The sequence below is a fragment of the Mobula hypostoma genome, chromosome 19 (genome assembly GCF_963921235.1).
Source record: "Mobula hypostoma chromosome 19, sMobHyp1.1, whole genome shotgun sequence".
NCBI classification, from domain to species: domain Eukaryota; kingdom Metazoa; phylum Chordata; class Chondrichthyes; order Myliobatiformes; family Myliobatidae; genus Mobula; species Mobula hypostoma.
This window is the reverse complement of record NC_086115.1, coordinates 15,211,611-15,232,320: the sequence shown is the minus strand read 5'-3', so window position 1 is coordinate 15,232,320 and position 20,710 is coordinate 15,211,611. Positions and strand designations below refer to the sequence as shown.

The following is a 20,710-nucleotide window of genomic DNA, read 5'->3' as shown; positions in this document are numbered from 1 at the left end:
AAAACCACAAGTCAGTCCCCTTGGAAAAGTCGACCTACTCTGGCTGGAAAAAAGATTAGCTTCCACACACTTTTACCTTGTTTGTTACATGACATCGAAGTATATTTGAAATGAGATTTTTGCATTATGGGGAAGGTCAGGGAGTCTGCTTGTAGACCCAGGAGACGACAGATGTTGTATCTAGAGCGACAAAGAACTGCTGGAGGAACTCAGCGGGTTAGATACAATCTGCTGAGGGGTCATCATCATAGCTTGTCACACCAGACAGCCAGCCACTCTAGTGTTGTTTGGTTGATGTTGAGCAGGTCAGTATCAGCTAAATCAGGTGAGAGTGGGCAGTTGCGCAGAACGTGTTCAATGTTCTGCACCCTTTCACCACACTCACAGGATTCACTGGTCTTTAACCTCACTTCACCATATTGTACCCCGTCCTACAAACTCCCGCTCTCGCTCTGTTGAGAGTGCACCACTTCCGTCTGTCAAGCAGTGCCCCGTCTGGCAACATTTCTGTGGGGTCTTGCACTGTATTGTCTGGTGGGGTTCTGGCTTCTGTTTGTTGCCAGAGGTCAATACTGTATGTTTGGGGGGGGGGGTGTGTTCCGTGTGGTAGTTCCTCTACTGTAGCAAAGCTTTTCCTCGACCTTAGGCGGTTGGAAACTGGCACATGATGATGTAGTGGGTGCCGTGGATCCGAGTTCTGTTCACATTTTTCAATTTTTGTTGTAGTGTGTCTTCGGATCTCTGGGGGAGCAATGCCTGCAAGTCTGTAAATGATGTTAGTGGGTGTGGGGCGTAGTGTGCCCGTGATTATTTGGCAGGCTTCGTTAAGCAACAGGTCTATTTTCTTCGCATGGGCTGATCTGCCCCACACAGGTGCACAGTACTCTGCAGGTGCATAGCAGAGTGCTGGGGCGGTTGATCTGTTGGGGGGTGGTAGGGAGAGTAATTGTCAACATTTTGGTTGGAACCCTTGCATCAGGACTGGTGAAGGCTTTCAGCCCAAAGTGCCAACAGTTCCTTCTCCCACAGCAGCTGCTTGACACTGAGCTCCTCCAGCAGTTTGTAAATTGGTAAATTGGGCATAGCACAACATTTTACAGTGCAGCGAACCCAGGTTCAATTCCCGCGGCTGCCTGTAAGGGGTTTGTACATTCTCCCCGTGACCGTGTGGGCTTCCTCCAGGTGCTCCAGTTTCCTCCCACAGGCCAAAGAGCTAGAGTTAATAAGTTGTGGGCATGCTATGTTGTCAACGGAAGTGGTGACATTCTCACATGTTGGTCGTTGACGCAAACTGTTTCACTGTACCTTTTGATGTTTTGATGTACGTGTGACAAATAAAGCTAATCTTAAATCTTAAATCATTTTAGGAGGGTGAAAGCTGACGTGATAGAGGTGTACAAGATGATAAGAGCTATAGATAGAGTGGACAGCCAGTGCCTTTTCCCCAGGGTAGAAATGGCTAACATGAGGGGCTATCATTTTAAGGTGATTGGAGGAATCTCAGGGTAGTTTATGGTGACATATATGTACTATGATAAAAAATTTGCTTTGAACTATGGAAGTATAGGTGAAATGTCAGCGATATGACGTTTAAACAGCGATGGGTATGTGGAATGCACTGCCGGGATGGTGGTAGAGACAGGTACATCAGGGATATTTAAGGGAGTTTTAGAAAGACACATAGATGAAAGAAAAATGGAGGACTATGTATGAGGGAAAAGTTAAATTGATCTTGAATGAGGTTAAAAGGTCAGCACATCATCGTGGCCGAAGAGCTTGTACTGTGCTTTACTGATCTATGTTCTATGTACTGAGGTACAGTGAAAAGGTTGTCTTGTACACCATCCACACATACCAATTCATTAGAGAGTGTACTGAGGTAGTATAGAGTAAAAACATTAACAAAGTGCAGAATGAAGTGGAACAGGTGCAGGGAAAGTACAATACAGGTAGAGGACAAGGTCCAAGGTTGTAACAAGGTAGATTGTGAGGTTAGGAGTCCATCTTATCATACCAGGGTTCAAAAGTCTCATAACAGCGGGGTAGAAGCTGACTTGGTACATGCTGTCAGCCCCCTCCGCCCATTGGGAGGGAGGAAGAAAGAGAGGACATCCAGAGTCGGGGGGGGGGGGTGTTTAACTGGCTGCTTCACTGAGGAGAAGTTGATTTCTGTGATTAGGGTTAGTAAGTCGTGGGCAAGCTACATTGCCACTGGATGCTTGCGGTCTTTCCCCCAGCACATCCTTGGACCATAGACAGAAACGATGCATTTCAGTGTATGTTTCGATGTTCGTGTGACAGATAAAGCTAATGTTCGATGCGTACACCACTCTGTGTTCGTTTCTTTCTCTCCTTCAGATATTCCCATGAGGTCTTTTTTATCCAAACGAGAGAGCTGTTAATTTAATGCACCCTCCAGGGAAATATTGAAACAGAGGAGAGGAGCAGGAGGAGGCCATTCAGCCCTTTGAGCTGGCACTGCTAGTCCATTCCAACCTGGTTGATCTGTTTCTCTGACTCAATACCAAACACTCACCGCTACCTTTAGTGTCTCGAAATCTATCTCCTTCATAAATATTCTTGGATCACACCAGCCCTGGGTGTAGAACTTCACAACATTATTTTTTCTCGTAAATCCTCCTCTGAAAAAAGTTGGCGGTCTGCAGTGTAGCGGTTAGCGTGAAGCTATTAGAGTATCGGCATCCTGCGTTCAGTTCTGCTGCCGTGTGTATGGAGCTTCTATGTTCTCACCATGATCACGTGGGTTCCCCACCCTCCCCATATTCCGGAGATGTACAGGTTAGTTGGTCACATGGGTGCAATTGGGCGGCACCAGCTTGTTGGGCCAAGAGGGTCTGTTTCTAAAATAAACAGAAACTTCCTTTGCTCTGAAACCTGTGTCTGTGACCCCAGCAGAGGGGAAAGTCCTCTCCTGCAGCCTGCTTGTCGAGCCTGACAGAGCTTTGCACATTTTGGTGGAATCCCCTCTCACCCATCTAAGCTCGAGCAAACGGTCTGCTTGTCGGATGTCTCTGATGGGGTAAAACCAGGGTGACCGTGGGTGGGGTCAGCTGTAAACAAGGTTATCAGGACAATGGGAGCAATTACAGAGTGAAAACATGATCCAGTGGGCAGCCAGAGTCTTTACCCCCAATAAGGTGGAAATAACTAATACAAGGGCTCATCACTCTATGGCGTTTGGAGGGAAATATGGTGGGTATGTCAGAGGTAGTTTCTTTTTACACAGAGAGGGGTGCGTGTGTGGATCGCACTGCCAGAGGTTGGGGTAGGGATAAAAACCGAGGGCTATGTAGGAGGGAAGTGTGGGATTGGTCCTCGAGTAGGTTAATAGGTCGGCACAACACCATAGGCTGTATGGTCTGCACCGCGCTGTTCTGCTCAATGTTCATAGTGAAAGAATGTGGGGGCTGTGAAATGCTTTGTAAGAAGGCTCTTGGTCAGCATAGACCAGTTGGGCCGAAGAGCCTTTTTCTGTGCTGAATACCTCTCTGGCTGTGTGAACACAAACTCAAATGACTTAATTACTCCAGTTGTAGCAGTACTGCCTCCCTGGGAGTCAGTCCACGGGAGAAAAGACAATTCACCACTCTTGGTGTCATAGAGCCCCTCAGCCCATTTGCTCCAGGCTGACTGTGTTGCCCAGTGAGCTAGTCTCACCTGCTTGCATTCCTCTAACCCTCTCCTGTCTAAGTACTTATCTCAATGGCTTTTGAATGTTGCTGATGTGCCTGACTCAACCATTACTTCTGGCAACTCATTCCAAATAAGCACCGCCTTTTGCTTAAAGAAGCTGCCTCTGATGTCCCTTTTAAATCTCCCATGTTCCAATCTTAAACCCCTGCCCTCTAGCTTTTAGTAGGCTCCTCCCTAGGAATAAATAACTACATGATTTCACCCTGTCTCTGTCCCTCATGACACAGGTCACCAATCCATCACCTATATTTCAGAGAATAAAGTCCTAGTCTACGGCCCCCAAATCCAGGCAACATCCTGGTAAATTTTTTCTAGTTTAGTAACATCAGCAACAAAAACTGTATACAATACGCCAACTGTACAGGCTGGGTATATGGGGTGGGAAGTTTCTGCAGGAGGAAAATTGTTGTCGTGACTCAGTGTGGTCAGTGTGTGACATAACTTTATTGTGTTTCAGTGAGAATACATCAGAGTACTGGTTGATATTGCCAATAAGTGAGGCCTCATTAGATGTTATCAGAACTGATTGTCGTGATTCTTAGTAACTCTTTTTTTGTCGACAGCAGATTGGAATCCAATAAATACAAAGAACATGAGCCCATGAATTCTGAACAAAGATGGAGGGTTTTGATTGTGTTGTCAGTATCCGCTCTGATACAGCGGGTGATGTATATTCAATTAAGGCCTGGTTCCTCCGTTAGGAACCTATAACTGCTTTGAGATGAATCTGATTCTTTCTCCTGACCCCATGATCATGTGGTTCTGAGGAAATCTCTTAACGTTAAGTCGAGGTGGTTTAGTTTGTGGGGAGCACATAGAACACAGAATAGTCCTGTTCAGGAACAAGCCCTTCAGCCCACAATGTTATGCGTTCAAAGTCCACATGGAACATAGAACATGTTAATGCCCTGCTAAACTAATCCCTTCTGTCCATAATATCTGTCCACTTCCTGCACACCCGCTTGCCTATCTGAACGTCTCTTTAACACCACGACCATGACCAATCTTGGCAGCCCGATCGAGGTACCCATAAAAAAAACCTGTTCCGCACATTCCTTTCAAGTTGCCCCCTCTCGCTTTAAGTGCACGCCCTCTGGTTTTAGACGGTTCAACCCTGGGAGGAAGATACTTGCTGCCCACTCTACTTCTTATACAGGTCAGTCAGTTCTCCCTGAAGTCTCCACTGCTCGAGATAAAACACGCAAGTTTGTCCAGCTTCTCCTCATAGCTCCTGCCCTCTAATCCAGGCAGCGTCCTGGTAGACCTGCGAGGGACTGTATTGTTCTCCGTTCTATGTCAAATGCACTATGTCCTACATGGACTTTGCAGGCAGGGGCTGCGCTTATTTGCCCATCATTGTTTGCTAGGGTGTGAGAGGAGGGATATCCCCGATGGGGCAAAACCTGGGTGACCACAGGGATAATCTGTGCACAGGGTCATCTGTTCAATGAGTGAATAGTGATAAGCCAATTGTTTATGCCACATGTACCAAGGTCCAGTGCAAAACTCTGTTTTGCGTATCATCCATACATTTCATCAGTGCATTGGGGCGTGCAGGGAAAACAATAACAGAATTGGAAATGGCTTATTATTGTCACGTACACTGATGTACAGTGAAAAGCTTGTCTTTCTTACTGTTTATACAGATCAAACCATTACACAGTGCATTGAGCTAGTTCAAGGCAAGACAATAGCAGAATGCAGAATAAAGTGTTACAGCTACAGAGAAAGTGCTGTGGGCAGCAGTTACCGTGTGAACATTGACAGAAGCTCAGTAGGAGTTGTGCAATACAGTGTAACGGGACATTCTCCACCCTCCCTCACCTGCCCCGGCTTTCCCCACCCTCTCACAACTTCCCAAACCCTTCCCCACCCTCCCCAAACCCTCCACCACCCTCTCCTGTAGTCCCCACCCCCTCACAACTTCCCAAACTCTTTTCCCCCTTCCCCAAACCCTCCACCACCCTCTCCTGTAGTCCCCACCCTCTCACAACTTCCCAGATCCTTCCCCACCCTCCGCAAGCCCTCCATTACCCTCCCCTGCATTCTCCACCCTCTCACAACTTCCCAAACTCTTTCCCCCTCCCCAAACCCTCCTCTGCATTCCCCACCCTCTCATAACTTCCCAAACTCTTTCCCCCCTCCACCACCCTCTCCTGTAGTCCCCACTCTCCATCTTATTCCATCCTCCCCCTCCCTCCACCACTCTCTCCCACTCTACCCTACCCTCTCCCACACTCCCCGTCCTATCCCCCCTCCCCACCCTCCCTCACCTCCTGCAGCTTAACCAGCCTCTTCCACCTCTTTCCCAGATCCGAGGAAGAGCCTCTGACCTAAAACACGGACTATCTTGTTTTCCACAGATGCGTCCTGACCTGCCAAGTGTTTCTGCTCTTGTCTGAGCCAGATAAAGTCTTATTGCTTTGTAACTTCAGCAATTAAATTAATTCAAAGGAGCACACGGGGGTCCAGGAATACAAGTTTATTTCGTTCTTGCTTTTAGTGGGGTGCGCACGTCTCACACGGTAGTGCGATGACATTTGCAATTAACGTAGTTGTACAGTACATACAATGCATAATTAATCACTTAAACGAACAAGAATACTTAATCAAACAATATATGCATGATCACTCATATAATATTGAAATAATACGTAAAGCCCTTCTGCTGAATTTGATTACAGCCCGAGTTGAAATGGAAAAGCACCTTTGAACTCTAGAAGCTCAGCTGAAGCAGCACTGCACGAGTCAGTTGAGGGACTGACTCCCCACTCCCCACCGCCTCTGCCCTCACCGACCTACTTTGGATGGGCAAAGCCAAACTGAGAACAATCTCCCTTGTATCCAAATGCCTCCAGCTCTAGCAACCTACCCCTCTCTGTAAACCCCGTCAGCTAAAATATCAAGCGTTCCTGGATCTTCATTGCTCCATCAATTAAGGTGTGCACAGTAATGAGGCATTTAGATAGGGGAAATGCAGGCAGGCTTTTTTTTCCCACTGAGGTAGGTGAGACTACAACTAGAGGTCATGGGTTAAGGGAGAATGGTGAACTATTTAATGGGAACCCAAGGGGGAACTTCTTCGCTCTCTAATGGGCAGGTGAAGGGAAGAGAAGGGGTGAGAGTGGATCGATTTCTCTAATTTCCAGTAATTTCCTCCCTCTGACCCTTCTCTTTTTTAATTCTCATTCTGGTTCTACTCTCAAACCTCTTCTCATCTGCCAATCACACCCACCCCCACCCCAGTCCCTCTCCTTCCTCCCTTTCTCTCATGATCCACTGTTCTCTCCTATCAGATTCCTTCTTCATTAGCCCTTCGCCGCTTCCACTTATCACCTCCCAGCTTCTCACTTCATCTCCCTCCCCCCAGCCTGGTTTAGTCCATCACCTTCCAGCATGTCCTGTTCCCCCTCCCCCACCTTCTACCTCCTTCTGACAAAGAGCCTCAGCCTGAAACATTAACTGTTTGTTCATTTCCATCGATGCTGCCTGACCTGCAAAGCTCCCCCAGCATTTTGTGCGTGTTGCTAATATATCCATAGTTAGCTTATTCCAATTTAGTTTGGTGCTGTTCCCAGTTGAGATTATTTATTCCAATGAGTGTGAGGTGCTGTCAAGAAGTGCTCAGAAACTTGCACCTTGACATGCAAGTTAATCCAATATCTTTATCCTCCAATTCTACAGGCCCAGAGCGTTTGATGGCTCTGATGGGGTTTAGAAGGCTTAGGTAGAGTGGATGTGGAGAGGATGTTTCCTATAGTGGGGGAGTTCTAGGATCAGAGGGCACAGTTAGAGTGGATGTGGAGAGGATGTTTCCTATAGTGGGGGAGTCTAGGATCAGAGGACTCAGATAGAGTGGATGTAGAGAGGATGTTTCCTATAGTGGGGGAGTCCAGGATCAGAGGGCACAGCCTCAGAAGAGAAGGATGTCACCTCAGAACAGAGGTGAGGAGGAAGTTCTTAAGCCAGAGGGTGGCGAATCTACAGACATTGCCCTGGACAGTTGTGGAGGACAAGTCTTTGGGTAATTTAAAGCGGAGGTTGATAGGTTCTTGGTTAGTAAGGGTTTCCAAGGTTATGGGGAGAAGGCAGGCGAAACTGGGTTGAGGGAGATAATAAATCAGCAATTTTTTGAATGGTGGAGCAGGTTCGATGGGTTGAATGATCTAATTCTGCTCCTATGGTCTTTGCATTAAGAAAGATTTTTATTTATTCTGAAGTATGGTATTATATAGATTTATACTTGATGGAGCTTGAAATGTTTCATGAATAAATCCGTATTGTTGGCTGCAGTTTGGAACCCTGTAAGAAAGTACATTACTAATGCAACACAGACCATTAGCGTGGCAGGGAAAGCTAAAATGATGTTATCTGAGGCAGCACTTGACTCTGCCATCGAACACTGAAAGCTGAATTAAGTTACTCAGTGACAGGTGTTAAAAGGGAGGCTTTTAAAGAGAAATATATGTGGTAGAGAGATTCCAGTTTCCCGAGAGACACGCACTCTTATTGCGGACAATTTCAGACCCTATTTGCATTTCTGGAGTGTGTTCGTCAGCCTACTCATTAGCCACCCGCACGTGGATCTGAATTCAGACAATCTGGGCTATTAATCCAGGTTAGGAGTCATAATAATCCAGGCTTCTGTGCATAAACAGGCCATTCAGCCCATCTAATCCATGTTAAAATGTTTTTCTGCATGGTTCCGTTGTCCCGCATCTGGACCATAGCCCTCTGTTCCCCTCCCAACCATGTATTTATCTTAAATGTTGAACATCTACCACTTCTGCTGGCAGTTTGTTCCACACTCTCACTTCAGCTTCCTCTTAAATATTTCACCTTTCACCCTGAACTTATGATCTAGTCCCACCCAACTTCTTTTGGAAGGCAGATCCATTTGGAATGCCATTCTGAGCTTTTGCAAGGCTGATTCATTAGTTTGCCATCGTGCTTCCAAAGATCAGGAGCTGGGATAAGAAGACAAGAAGATTAGAATAGGAGAAAGAGACATTCACCTCCTCTGGTATTGCATGAGATCTTGACCCCAGCTCCCTTTTGCTGCCTGTTTTTCTTATCTGTATAAAATCAAGAGGGTCATAGACAAGGTGACCACTCACAGTCTTTTACCTAGGGAAGGAGAACAAAAAACTAGAGGGACAAACAAAATGCTGGAAGAACTCAGCAGGTCAGGCAGCATCTATAGAGGGGAATAAACAGTCAATGTTTTGGGCCAAGACCCTTCATCAGGACATAGCCCTCCATTTTTCAGTCATTCATGTCCCTATCTAAGAGTTTACCTACCACCAACTCCTGACAGAGTGTTCCATGCAACTTTCTCTGACATCCCCCCTATACTTTCCTCCAATCACCTTAAAATTATACTCTCTTCATATTGGCCCTTTCTGCCATGGGAGCAAGATGCCTATTATCACTTTGTACACCTCTATCAAGACACCTCTTATTCCCTAGCTCGCTCAACCTTTCCTCAGATCCATGCAGCATCCTGGTAAACCTGCTCTGTACCCCCTCCAAAGTTTCTACTTTCTTCCTATAATGAGGCGACCAAAGCTGAACGGAATTCTCCAAATATGGTCGAATCAGAATTTTATAGAGTTGCAACATTACCTTGTGGCTCTTGAACTCAATTCCCCGACTAATGAAGGCCAACGCTCCATATCCACTCTTCTAGCTAACATACTGTACCTGCCTCCTCTGTCCCTGCTGTTTGATTTAACACAAATTTTGGCTGCAATTACATTTTATTTATTTAAACCTGGACCACTCAGTGGCTGAAGGAAAGGAGTGAACGTTGCCCAATGTTGTCCTCCATTGAGAAGATCAGCTCTTTTATTTTCTGTATGAATTGCAAAGGAGCTTTGCGTCTCCCCATCATGCACGACTGTCTCTTCACTTGCCCATCAGATACAACCTGCCCGACAAGTCACCCTCATCTCTGAGAGGTCAGACGTTACCTTTCACTAGGCAGTAAAACATCCAATTGTCCCAGGTTGTGGACGGGCTGATGAACGCTGGGGAGAACCCCATGACCATTTCCGGTGAAAATCCACAAAAAATGGAGATTTCTAGAATTGATTTCCATAAATCGGAGTACTGAGTACAGGAATTCAGGTGTTACGCTGAAGTTGTATAAGAGTTTGGTGAGGCTAAATTTGAAGTATTGCGAGCAGTTCTGGTCACCTACCTACAGAAAAAATAGCAATAAGATTGAAAGACTTCAAAGAAAATTATTTTATTTTTATTTAGATTTAGCCCAACAAGCACCCAATTACACCAATGTGACTAGTTAACCTACTAAGCTGTACATCTTAGGAATGTGGGAGGAAACTGGAGCACCCGGAGGAAACCCACATGGTCACAAGCAGTACATGCAAACGCCTTAAAGATAACGGTGGAATTGAACCGGGGTCATTGTCGTTATAAAGCATTGCGCTAACCACTGTGTTAGTCTGCTGCCAATTTACAAGGACGTTGCCAGGACTTGAGGACCTGAGTTTTAGAAAAAGGTTGAATAGGCTGGGACTCCATTCACGGGAGCACAGGAGAATGAGTGGAGATTTGATAGAGGTATACAAAATGATGAGGGGTATATATAGAATTAATGCAAGCAGGCTTTCTCCACTGAGATTAGGTGAGACCGGAACTAGAGGTCACAGGCTAAGAGTGAAAGGTGAAATATTTAAGAGGAACCTGAGGGGGAACTTCTTCACTCAGAAGGTGGAGCGAGTGTGGAATGAGCTGCCAGCGGACGTGGTGGATGTGGATTTGATTTCAACATTTAAGAGAAATTTAGCTAAGTACATGGATGGGATATGGCGGGGTATGACCCAGTTGCAGGTCAATGGGACTAGGTAGATCAACAATTCAGCTGAACTAGATGGGCTGAAGGGCATGTTTCTGTGCTGTAGAGCTCTATGACTCCAGCACTCTAAATGTGTAGGAGGAATGAAGCAAGTGCCCCAACATCAGAGACTAAATCGAATCCTGTTTCCATACAAGCACATTTAACACTGTGTCACACACCTGCAATTTATTCATGTCTAGTCTGGTACGGTGCATTGGCGGTGTTGGTAAGATATTAATCTCTTGCATTCTTTTGTTGCAGGAAGCAGTGGGATCAAAAGGTGAACAACCCTAAAACCAGGTATCAAACTGTTCGTCTCTGAGTTACACATCAGTCGCTCCTCCCAGGAGCCAGGCTGGCTTTCGTGTCCTCATCGTGACCCTTTCGAACACTGAGCGAATTTCCTAGGGCCGCTAGTTTATTGATGCTCTAAAGAGGACAGAAAGTTTGTGTTAGTCGAGATCTAAATATGTGAGTAAAGAGAGGGACAGAACAGGGCTCACCTCTTTGCAAAAGTGTTTATTATTTACCATCTTTCACCTCCCAGCTTCTCACTTCACATCCTCCCCCTCACCTGGCTTCACCTATCACCTGCCAGCTTGTACTCTCCTCTCCCCTCTCACCCATTCTCTTCTCCTCAGCTACCCATCACCTTTGTCCGGTTCCCTCCCCTCCCTCCCTTTACCCTACGGTCCACCCTCCTCTCCAATCAGATTTGTTCTTTTTCAGCCCTTTACTTTTTCCACCTATCACCTCCCAGCTTCTTACTTCACCCCAGCCTGGCTTCACCTATCACCTGCCAGCTTGTTTCTCCCCCGCCACCAACCCTCTTATCCTGGCTTCTGCCCCCTTCCTTTCTCGTCCTGAGGAAAGATCTCGGTTCTCATTTCTATGGCCTGCTGAGTTCCTCCAGCTTTTTGTAGGTGTTACTCACATTTATTATCTCCGACACATGTCCTGCATTTGTTGTCTTCTGGAGAGCAGCACAGTGCAAATCCTAAAATATTCTATAAATTAGAATAAGAAATATATCTGTACATTTAAAATAATTAGTACAGAAAGATAGCAAGTGTAGTGAGGTGGTGTTCATGGTTTCATTGTCTGTTCAGGAATCTGACGGCAGAGCGGAAAAAGCTGTTCCTAAAAGTGAGGACACTTTTTAATGTGATGAAATATTTACCTCAAACGGGGAATAAAGTATTTGTGAAGATTACACATTGTTACGGTATTGTACAAGTTGGAGGTCTCTCCACCATGTCAGATGAGAGTTCTCCATCTCCGAGCCCTGATCACACCCTGGTGACCCTCCAGCTTGGTTGTAACCTTCACTTCATTGGGGGGGACACGTAGGGGTTCCTTTCTGATCCTAACCCTCTCACTAGTCCGGCACCTGTGTCTGGGCAGGGGTCTACCAGTGCCACCATCTTCAAGGCACCCCACCTAAAAATGTGAGGGTCTTTCTCAAACCCCTCACCCAGGTCAACATTTCCCCTGTAACTAGTAAGCTAACAAATTCAGAGGGGAAGAAGACACCAGATACCTTCTTCAGAATCAGGTTTATTGTCAACGGTTCAAAAGTACTTTGGAGTATATACATCATATAGAACCTGAAATTCGTCCTCTTCACAGACACTCACGAAACAAAGAAACCCCATAGAATGAGAGAAACATCGAAGTCCTGAATCTCCCTCTCCCCCACCTTCGCACAGGCAGCAGCTAAATCATTGATCCTACTCTCCTCATCCCCCCCGCTCCGACAACAACATGCAAGCAACAGCAGAAACCCCAAAGAGTCCTTGATTCAGACTCCATCAAACTACAGTCCACAAACCAGCACTGGTATCTCAGAGAGGCTCCCTCTCTTTCCAGTGAGGGAGAGAATGACACTCCTGTAAGAGTGGAGACCAGCGACTAGCTGTTCCAATGTTACAATCTTCCACGTTGCTCCTCAAAGCCCCCCCCCCCGACCTCCAACGTGCCAAGGACCGACAAGCTCTCACTCTCTATCGTAAGAGAGAGAGATGGGGTTCGCTCGAGTACAGGGGACTCTTCTCCCCACAGCGGCTGACGATTAGCAAGTACACCGCCTGCTGTCTTGGTGTTCCAGTCCCGACGTTTAAGCCTCCCAAGACAGTTCAGTCAATGAAATCGGCGAGGAACCAGGTTGCTCATTGACTTCCAAACTCCCAGCCCTGAGAGCGCATGTCTTCCAGGCCGTTCCTGGGGGGAGAGAAGTGCTAGGCCGCACAGTCGGTCCGAAAACCTACCGCTTGCGAAGAACCGTAGTTTGAACTGTAGATCACGGGCATCAGCAGAACCACAACCACCTTGAAAAGAAAGATATAAGAGAAGTGAGCTGTTTTGAGGACAAACTGGAAGAAGTTGTGTGGGTCTGCAGAATCCGCTGGCACCATATTTCCTCGCTGCTCGTCCTCAGTCACTTCCAGATGCCATGAAATTTGTTGTTCTGTGGCAGCAGTGCAGCACAATACATAAAAGCTACTACGGTTTATAACGACCAGATAAAAAAAAATAAAGAAACAGTGCAAAATAACAAAATAGTGAGGCAGTGTTCAGAGTCTATAGATCATTCAGAAACCTGACGGCAGAGTGGAAGAAGCTGTTCCTAAACCATTGCTTGGGTGACTTTGGGCTCCTGGGCTTCTGTACATCCTCCCTGATAACGTACACTCTCCTGAGATGGCAGAGAGCTGTGCAGCTTGTACAATGCTATTTGCCAATGAGAAGAGGGCATATATTGGGCAATGGGGCCCTTAAGAATGGATGCCACCTTTCTGAGGCGCCACCTTTTGAAGGTGTCCTGGATGGTGGGGAGGCGAGTGCCCAATGATGGAACTGGCTGCATTTACAGCCCCTCTGCAGCTTTCTCTGATCCTGTGCACGGATGCCCCCGGTGCCAGACAATGCTACAACTACTTTGAATGCTTGCAGCATGGAACGGGTATTTGGATAAGTACACGGAGGGGAAGGGCTTGGATGGTTATGGGCCAAGTGGGGCTAGATGTGATTAGAAGGAAGGATGCTGTGGACAGCATGGATCAGGTAGGCAGGAAGGCCTGTTTCCGTGCTGCAGTATTCAATGGGTCCAGGAACTCATTAATAACTTAAGAGAGGGAGAGGGGTAAGAAGTGGAGTGGGATAAGATAGTGGGCTGCACTTGTCACTTTCTCCCTCACTCTCACTCTTACTCTCACTCACTCTCTCACTCACTCTCCCTCACTCTCTCACTCCTTCACTCTCTCTCACTCTCTCCCACCCCTCTCTCTCCCTCCCCTCTCCCCCCTCTCTCTCTCACCCACTCCCTCACTCTCTCTCTCTCACTCTCACTCACTCTATCACTCACTCACTCACTCCACTCTCTCTCTCTCTCCCACCCCTCTCTCTCTCTCCCTCCCCTCTCCCCCTCTCTCTCATCCTCACTCTCACTCGCTCTCTCTCACTCACTCTCTCACACTCTCTCTGCCTTGTCCGATAGGCTGTACTCGTCCATCAGAAAGAGGAGTTTTTGGATCCACAAGGTGTCGTGCAGCGGCAACGAGCCTCACCTGTCGGAGTGCAGGCTGCAGCAGTCCGCAGGGAAGAAGATGTCGCCCTGTGAGGGAGGGATGCATGCCGTGGTCGGCTGTGTGCCAGGACCTACATTTTCACAGGGCAGCGGCAGCCGGTTCCGGAAAGCTTACCGTGCTGAGGTGAGGAGATTGTACGGTCTAATGTCCCATGGCCCTGTGCCGGGGATCTCTCCAGGCAGGTCAGCCTGAGCTTCTGATACGGTACCCTATGCTGCAGGGCAATGAAAGCTCCCTGAGCTGGCGCCACGGGTGGACAGCGCGGTGACGAAGGCTTCTGCTGGCGTGCTTGCCTTCATGAGCGAGGGCACTGGTTACTGAAGTTCAGATTCATTTATCTATCACAGGTAAATTGAAACATACCGAGAAATGGGTCATTTGTACCGACACCCGACACAACCTGAGTAAGCACTGAGGACACCCCCGCAAGTACCACCACACATTCCGGTGCCAATCTAGCCCACTGTGCCCACAGTGTTCAACAGACCAACACAAGGAACTACAGAGCAATGACAGCAAAGAAATCCATTTCCTCCCTCCCACCAGCCCACCCACACACACACAGACACACACACAGATACACACACAGATACACAGACAGACAGACAGACACACACACAGATACACACACACACACACACACACACACACACACACACAGGCCTCCAGACTCCAGAGGATTTGATGTTGGACTTGTGAGGGCACATATGTGTTTAGATTTGGTCAGAAAAATGTCACTGAGCTGGAAAGATTGCAGAGGAGATTTCTGAGAAGGGGGCTGGGTTATATGGAATTCTACGCGCTCAAAACTCAGCAGGCTTAGCAGCAGCTATGGAAGGGAGTAACCAGACAACATTTTGGGCTAAGGACAGGCCCTTTCCATAGGTGCTACTGACCTGCTGAGTTCCTCCAGCATCTTGTGTGTTGCCCAAGACTTTCAGCATCTGTAGAATCTCTTCTGTTTATGGGTTATAGGGAACGTTTGGGCAGGCTAGGACTTTATTCCTCAGAGTGTAGGAGCCTGGGGGGGGGGGGGGGTGAAGCATACAATCATGGGGCATAGTTGGATGAGTTGGGCTGAAAGGCCAGTTTCTGTGCTGTGTGACTGTGTTTGACTGTCCCTTTAAGGCCCTGTGTGAAAGTGATGGGATAGACACATCCTGAATTCCTGCACCTCCTCTGCATGACTGCTGAGTTGATCCACTCCCACACAGAGACCAGATTCTCGGAATCAGTCTATCCCCGCCACACCAGCAGCCAGCAAGCTGACCATTCCTGAAACACGTATCAACTCCAATGTATCCACACACTTCTGAAAACTGCTTCAAAACCCAGTTCTCCTTCTGTCTCTGACTCACACTCTGTTTCTGTGTGTCTCTCGCTCTCTCTCTGATTCTCTTTCTCTGTTCTCCTCTCTCTTTGGATACGATAGGGTCTTTTAAGAGACTCCTGGACGGGTACATGAAGCTCAGGAAAGTAGAGGGCTGTGATAACCCTAGGTAATTTCTAAGGTAAGGACATGCTCGGCACAGCATTGCGGGCCGAAGGGCCTGTATTGTGCTGTAGGTTTTCTATGTTTCTATGTTTCATTCTCTCACTCCTACTTTCCCCATCTCTCTGACTTTCTTTCTCCCTGACTCTTTGATTCTGTCTCCAACTTCCTTTGTTTCTCTCTCTCTGTCTCTCTCAGTATCTGTCTCCTGTTCTCTCTGTTTCTCGACTCTTTCTCTCTCCCACTATCTTTCCCTCCCTCTGACTTCCTTTCTCTATCATTCTCTCTCACTTTCTCCTTCTTGCAACCTTTCTTCTCAGAACCTAAAACCTAGAACATGGAACATTACAGCAGAGCACAGGTCCTCCCTCCCACATAGCCGTCCATTTTTCCATCATCCTTGAGCCCTGTCTAAGAGTTTCTTCAATCTCCATAATAAACTGTTCAGCACTTTACAAACCTCTCAGCCTTCCAGATTGTTTATCCTCTCTCACAGCACACACAGTCCTTGCGTTTCCGCGATCATCATTGTAAACCTCCTCTGCAATCTCTCCAGATAGCCATTCCTCCTATGATATGCTGACCAGGACAATACCCAAACCTCCAAGAGTGGTTTGACGGAGGTCTGTTCCAAGTTCAATATAACTCTTTACTTTTCAACTTTGCCCCTCATTAAGTAATCTGCTTCAGTAATGAGGAGAGACTGGAGAGCATGGGAGCAGAGGAAGTTAAGAGGCGACATGATTGAGAAATATGAAATCATAAGGGTAGGCAGCAGGAAACATTTCCCTTTATCAGCGATGAATAAATCTAGAGGACGCAGATTTAAGGTGAGGGAGAAGAGATTCAGAGGGAATCTGATGGGGGACTTGTTTCTCCCAGAGAGAGGTACACACTGACAGAGAGAATGGTGGAAGCAGAGTCACTGATCGCAGTTAGAAAGTGTCTAGATGAGCACTTACTTATCTAGACATGGATAACTTTGGGCTGGATCAATGTGAATGGACACATTGGACAAAAGGCCCAGTTCAGTATATGGTTCCTTGATTCTATTGTACCACGTCCAGTTTAGATGTATTTATGGCCTTGTTGAACTTGATGCCAACTTGGAATGCCTGGTGGTTGGCATGACGATGTGATACACTAGGTTAAACCAGGACCGTACCTTTGACCATACAGAGGTTTGTAAAATCCTATGGGACAGAGATAAGGTGAAAATGGTCACAGCCTTTTACCCCAGAGAACAGCAGCCTAAAACTAGAGGCACTGGTTTAAGGTGAGAAGGGAAAGATTGTAGTGAGATTTGAGGGGCATCGTTTTCATGGAGAGGGTGAGGGGTGCATGGAACGAGCTGCCAGGGGAAGTGGTAGAGGCAGGGACACTAATGACATCTGAAAGACATTTGGTCAGATTGGTGGGTTGGAAAGGTTCAGGGGTTAATGGTGTACCGGCCGGTGGTACGCTGGGATCCGCACCGGACTTCGAGGTGCGTTCAAATCCCCGGTTCGAATCTGGCTGGCCCCTTGCACGCTCTCCATCCATGCTGGGCTGAGCGTCGAGCTAGCAACTCAGCCTGACAGACAAAATGCTAAAGAAATGGCAAGGTTGCCACCTGATGTACCACAGGGTGCGGAGAGGAACAACAAGGGCTTAATGGTAGGGGTTCATGGCATAAAAATGGTTGGGAACCCCTGGTTTAGAGGGCTATGAACCAAATGTGGGCAAAAGGGATGAGCTCAGGAAGTCACCCGGTTTAGTATGGATGGGTTGGGCCAAAGGGCCTGTTTCTATGCTGTATAACTCCAGTGCCTTGGACAAAACGTGCTTCATTTTTCTCTCCCCAGCAACCCCTGGTGAGGTTAAGGGGAGGAGCTCAGACCGGCGAGGGCAGGGTGGAAGTCCTGAAGAACGGCAAATGGGGGACCGTCTGCGATGACCGTTGGAACCTAGTGACTGCCAGTGTGGTGTGCCGCGAGCTGGGATACGGCAGTGCCCGGGAGGCACTTCCGGGAGCCCGTCTGGGACAAGGTCAGTGGTGCACAGCACGCAGAAGTGTGCGGAACTGGGATTTACAATCCACAATCTTGCTGCCAAACCCCTCTGTGGTCTCGCCCCTTCCCACACTGTGGCTCCCTCTGTCCAGTGTGGTCTCGTGCCAAAACATAGGACATAGGACAGTACAGCATGGTACAGGCCCTTCGGCCCACGAAGTTGTGCCAACAACTCCACTTCTTGCAGTGTGTTCCATGCACCTACCACTCTCCGTGTAAGAAAAAAATGCCTCTGACATCCCCCCATACTTTCCTCCAAACACCTTCAAACTATGTCCCTTTATGCAAGCTACTTCCCCCATGGAAAAATGGCTATGCCTCTTACACCTCTATCAAGTCACCTTTGATCCTCCTTCACTCCAAAGAGAAAAAACCCTAGCTCGCTCAACCTCTCCTCATAAGACACGCTCTCTAATCCAGGCAGCATCCTGGTAAATCTCCTCTGCACTCTCGCTAAAGCTTCCACGTCCTTCTATAATGAGGCGACCAGAACTGAACACAACTGCAACGTAACGCCCCAGCTCCTGTACTCAGTGCCCTGACTTAAGACTTTCTTCACCGCCCCGTGACTCCGCTTTCTGGGAACCATGTACTCGTACTCCCAGATCCCTGTGTTCTGAAACACTCTGCAGGGCCCAGTCATTCACTGCGAACTTCGTATGTGGTTTTCACTGCTCGAAGGCCAGTAAACAGACCACCGTGAAGTTCCTCGAGTGAGGGATAATGATGGATGTGTGAGGGAGAGTAAGTTGTAGGGATCTGGGGGATAAGGAGAAGGAAAAAGGGACTGATGAGATTACAGCCCACTCCCAAGAGATAGCATGGTTAGAATGCTGAATGTTCACCTTCTGTGTTGGTATAAGTGTCTATTGTGTAGAAGGTTGAGGGGGGACTTAATAGAGATATTTAAAATTATGAGGGGGATAGATAGAGTTGCCGTGGATAGGCTTTTTCCATTGAGAGTAGGGGAGATTCAAACAAGAGGACATGAGCTGAGAGTTAGGGGGCAAAAGTTTAGGGTTACACGAGGGGGAACTTCCTTACTCAGAGAGTGGTAGCTGTGTGGAACGAGCTTCCAGTAGAATTGGTAGAGGCAGGTTTGATATTGTCATTTAAAGTTAAATTGGATAGCTATATGGACAGGAAAGGAATGGAGGGTTATGGGCTGAGTGCAGGTTGGTGGGACTAGGTGAGAGTAAGCGTTCGGCATGGACTAGAAGGGCCGAGATGGCCTGTTTCCGTGCTGTAATTGTTATATGGTTATTGGGGTCTATTCCAATGGGGAGGGGGAGGCTTAGAATGGAACCAGAGGACACAGCCTCAGGATAGAAGGATGTCCCTTTAGAACAGAGATGAGGAGGTATTTCTTTAGCCAGGCGGTGGTGAATGTGTGGAATTCATTTCCACAGACAGCTGGAGGCCAAGTCATTGGGTATATTTAAAGCAGAGGTTGATTGGTTCTTGAATAGTCAAGGCATCAAAGGTTACAGGGAGAAGGCAGGAGAATGGGGTTGAGAGGGATAATAAATCAGCTGTGATAGAATGGCAGAGCAGATTTGATAGGCCAAATGGCCTATTCTGCTCTCATGTCTTATGGTCTCATTGAGGGGTGGTGGGTGGGCACTCCATCTGAAACCCCTCATGACCTTGTTGTACCCGTTCTATATTGCTACAGGGGTGGGTCATCATCCATATGCGTAGACACATGCTGCCAGCAGTTACCATCCGTTTATTTCTGAAGCAAATAACACGTTGGGTTGGGATCGCTGAGGATAACCTCAGTGTTGTGGTAGGAAGTGTTGGACTAACTGCTACTTTCAATGCTGCTCCACAGGGCTCGGCCGTGCAAGCAGACTTCATTCAACAGGAGAGGTAGATGAGAACTAGGGGCAAGACGTTCTCTTAGACAGGCGTGTGGATGAAAGAAATATGGTGGGCTATGCGGAAGGGAAGGGTTAAATTGATCCTAGAGCAGTAATATTGTGGGCTGAATAGCCTGTACTGTGCTGTAAAGTTTGAAGTACTATGTTCTGAGACAGTGAGAGGAGACTGAGATAAAAGGCATAGATTGAGTGGATAGCCAAGACTTTTTCCCAGGTTGAAAATGGTAGAAGCAGATACATGAGGAACATCTAAGAGACTCTCAGTTAGATGTATGGGTGATTGAAAAATGGAGAGCTATATAGGAGGGAAGAGTAAGATTGATCTTAGAGTAGATTAATGGGTTAGCACAACAATGTGGGCTGAAGGGCCTGTACTGTTCTATGTTCTATGTTCACCTATGCTCACTGTGTTGCTCAGTGAGCATGTCCTATCTGCTCACGTTTAGTCCACAGGTCTCTAAGCTTCTCTAAACCTCTAGATGGCTTTTAAACACCTTTAATATGATCCCCACCCCTAACAATATTTCCAGCAGCACGTTTCAAATTTGCACTGCCCTTTGGGTGAAAAAGCTGCCCCCGACATCTCTTGAAGAGGCAGTGCTGCTCAGTGGATTGAATGGTCTCCTGCTCCCATGCAGACATAAATGCCATTTGGCCTCCAATATTCTTGTGCCCTCGTGGAGGTAATGGCAGAGAGGAAGGGCACAGTCACTGGTACGTACCAGGGTATGAAGGTAGAGACAGCAGCCCTTCAGCCCCCTGAGTCCCTGACAGCCCATTTGCACTCTTCTCTTTGGAGTGAAGGAGGATGAGGGGTGGCTTGATGGAGCTGTGCAAAATGGTAAGAGGGATTGACAAAGTGGACCTTCTGTGAATTCTTCCCTGGGCAGAAATGGCTCATACGTGGGGCTGTGATTTTAAACTGATTGGAGGGTGATACTCGGGATGTCAGAGTTGAGATTTTTCTACCAAGAGCGGTTGGGTGTGTGGAACGTTCTGTCTGGGGTGGTGGTAGAGGCAGACGTGTTAGGGAAATTTAAGAAACTCTTAGATAGGTACACAGATGAAAGGAAAATGGAGAGTTTTGTGGGACAAAGGGTTAGATTGATCGTGGTGTGGGT

General features: G+C 47.4%; 1 protein-coding gene across 2 annotated transcripts in view; it reads left to right on the top strand.

Annotated features, from left to right (window-relative positions):
• Positions 1 to 20,710, top strand: part of LOC134358846 (lysyl oxidase homolog 4-like) — a 116,979-nt gene that overhangs the window by 52,626 nt on the left and 43,643 nt on the right. For both annotated transcript variants that reach the window (XM_063071405.1, XM_063071406.1), the window contains exons 5-7: positions 10,838 to 10,876; positions 14,073 to 14,286; positions 17,500 to 17,683. In XM_063071405.1, coding sequence (XP_062927475.1) covers positions 10,838 to 10,876; positions 14,073 to 14,286; positions 17,500 to 17,683 — 437 coding nt within the window. The remainder of the gene's footprint in view (positions 1 to 10,837; positions 10,877 to 14,072; positions 14,287 to 17,499; positions 17,684 to 20,710) is intronic.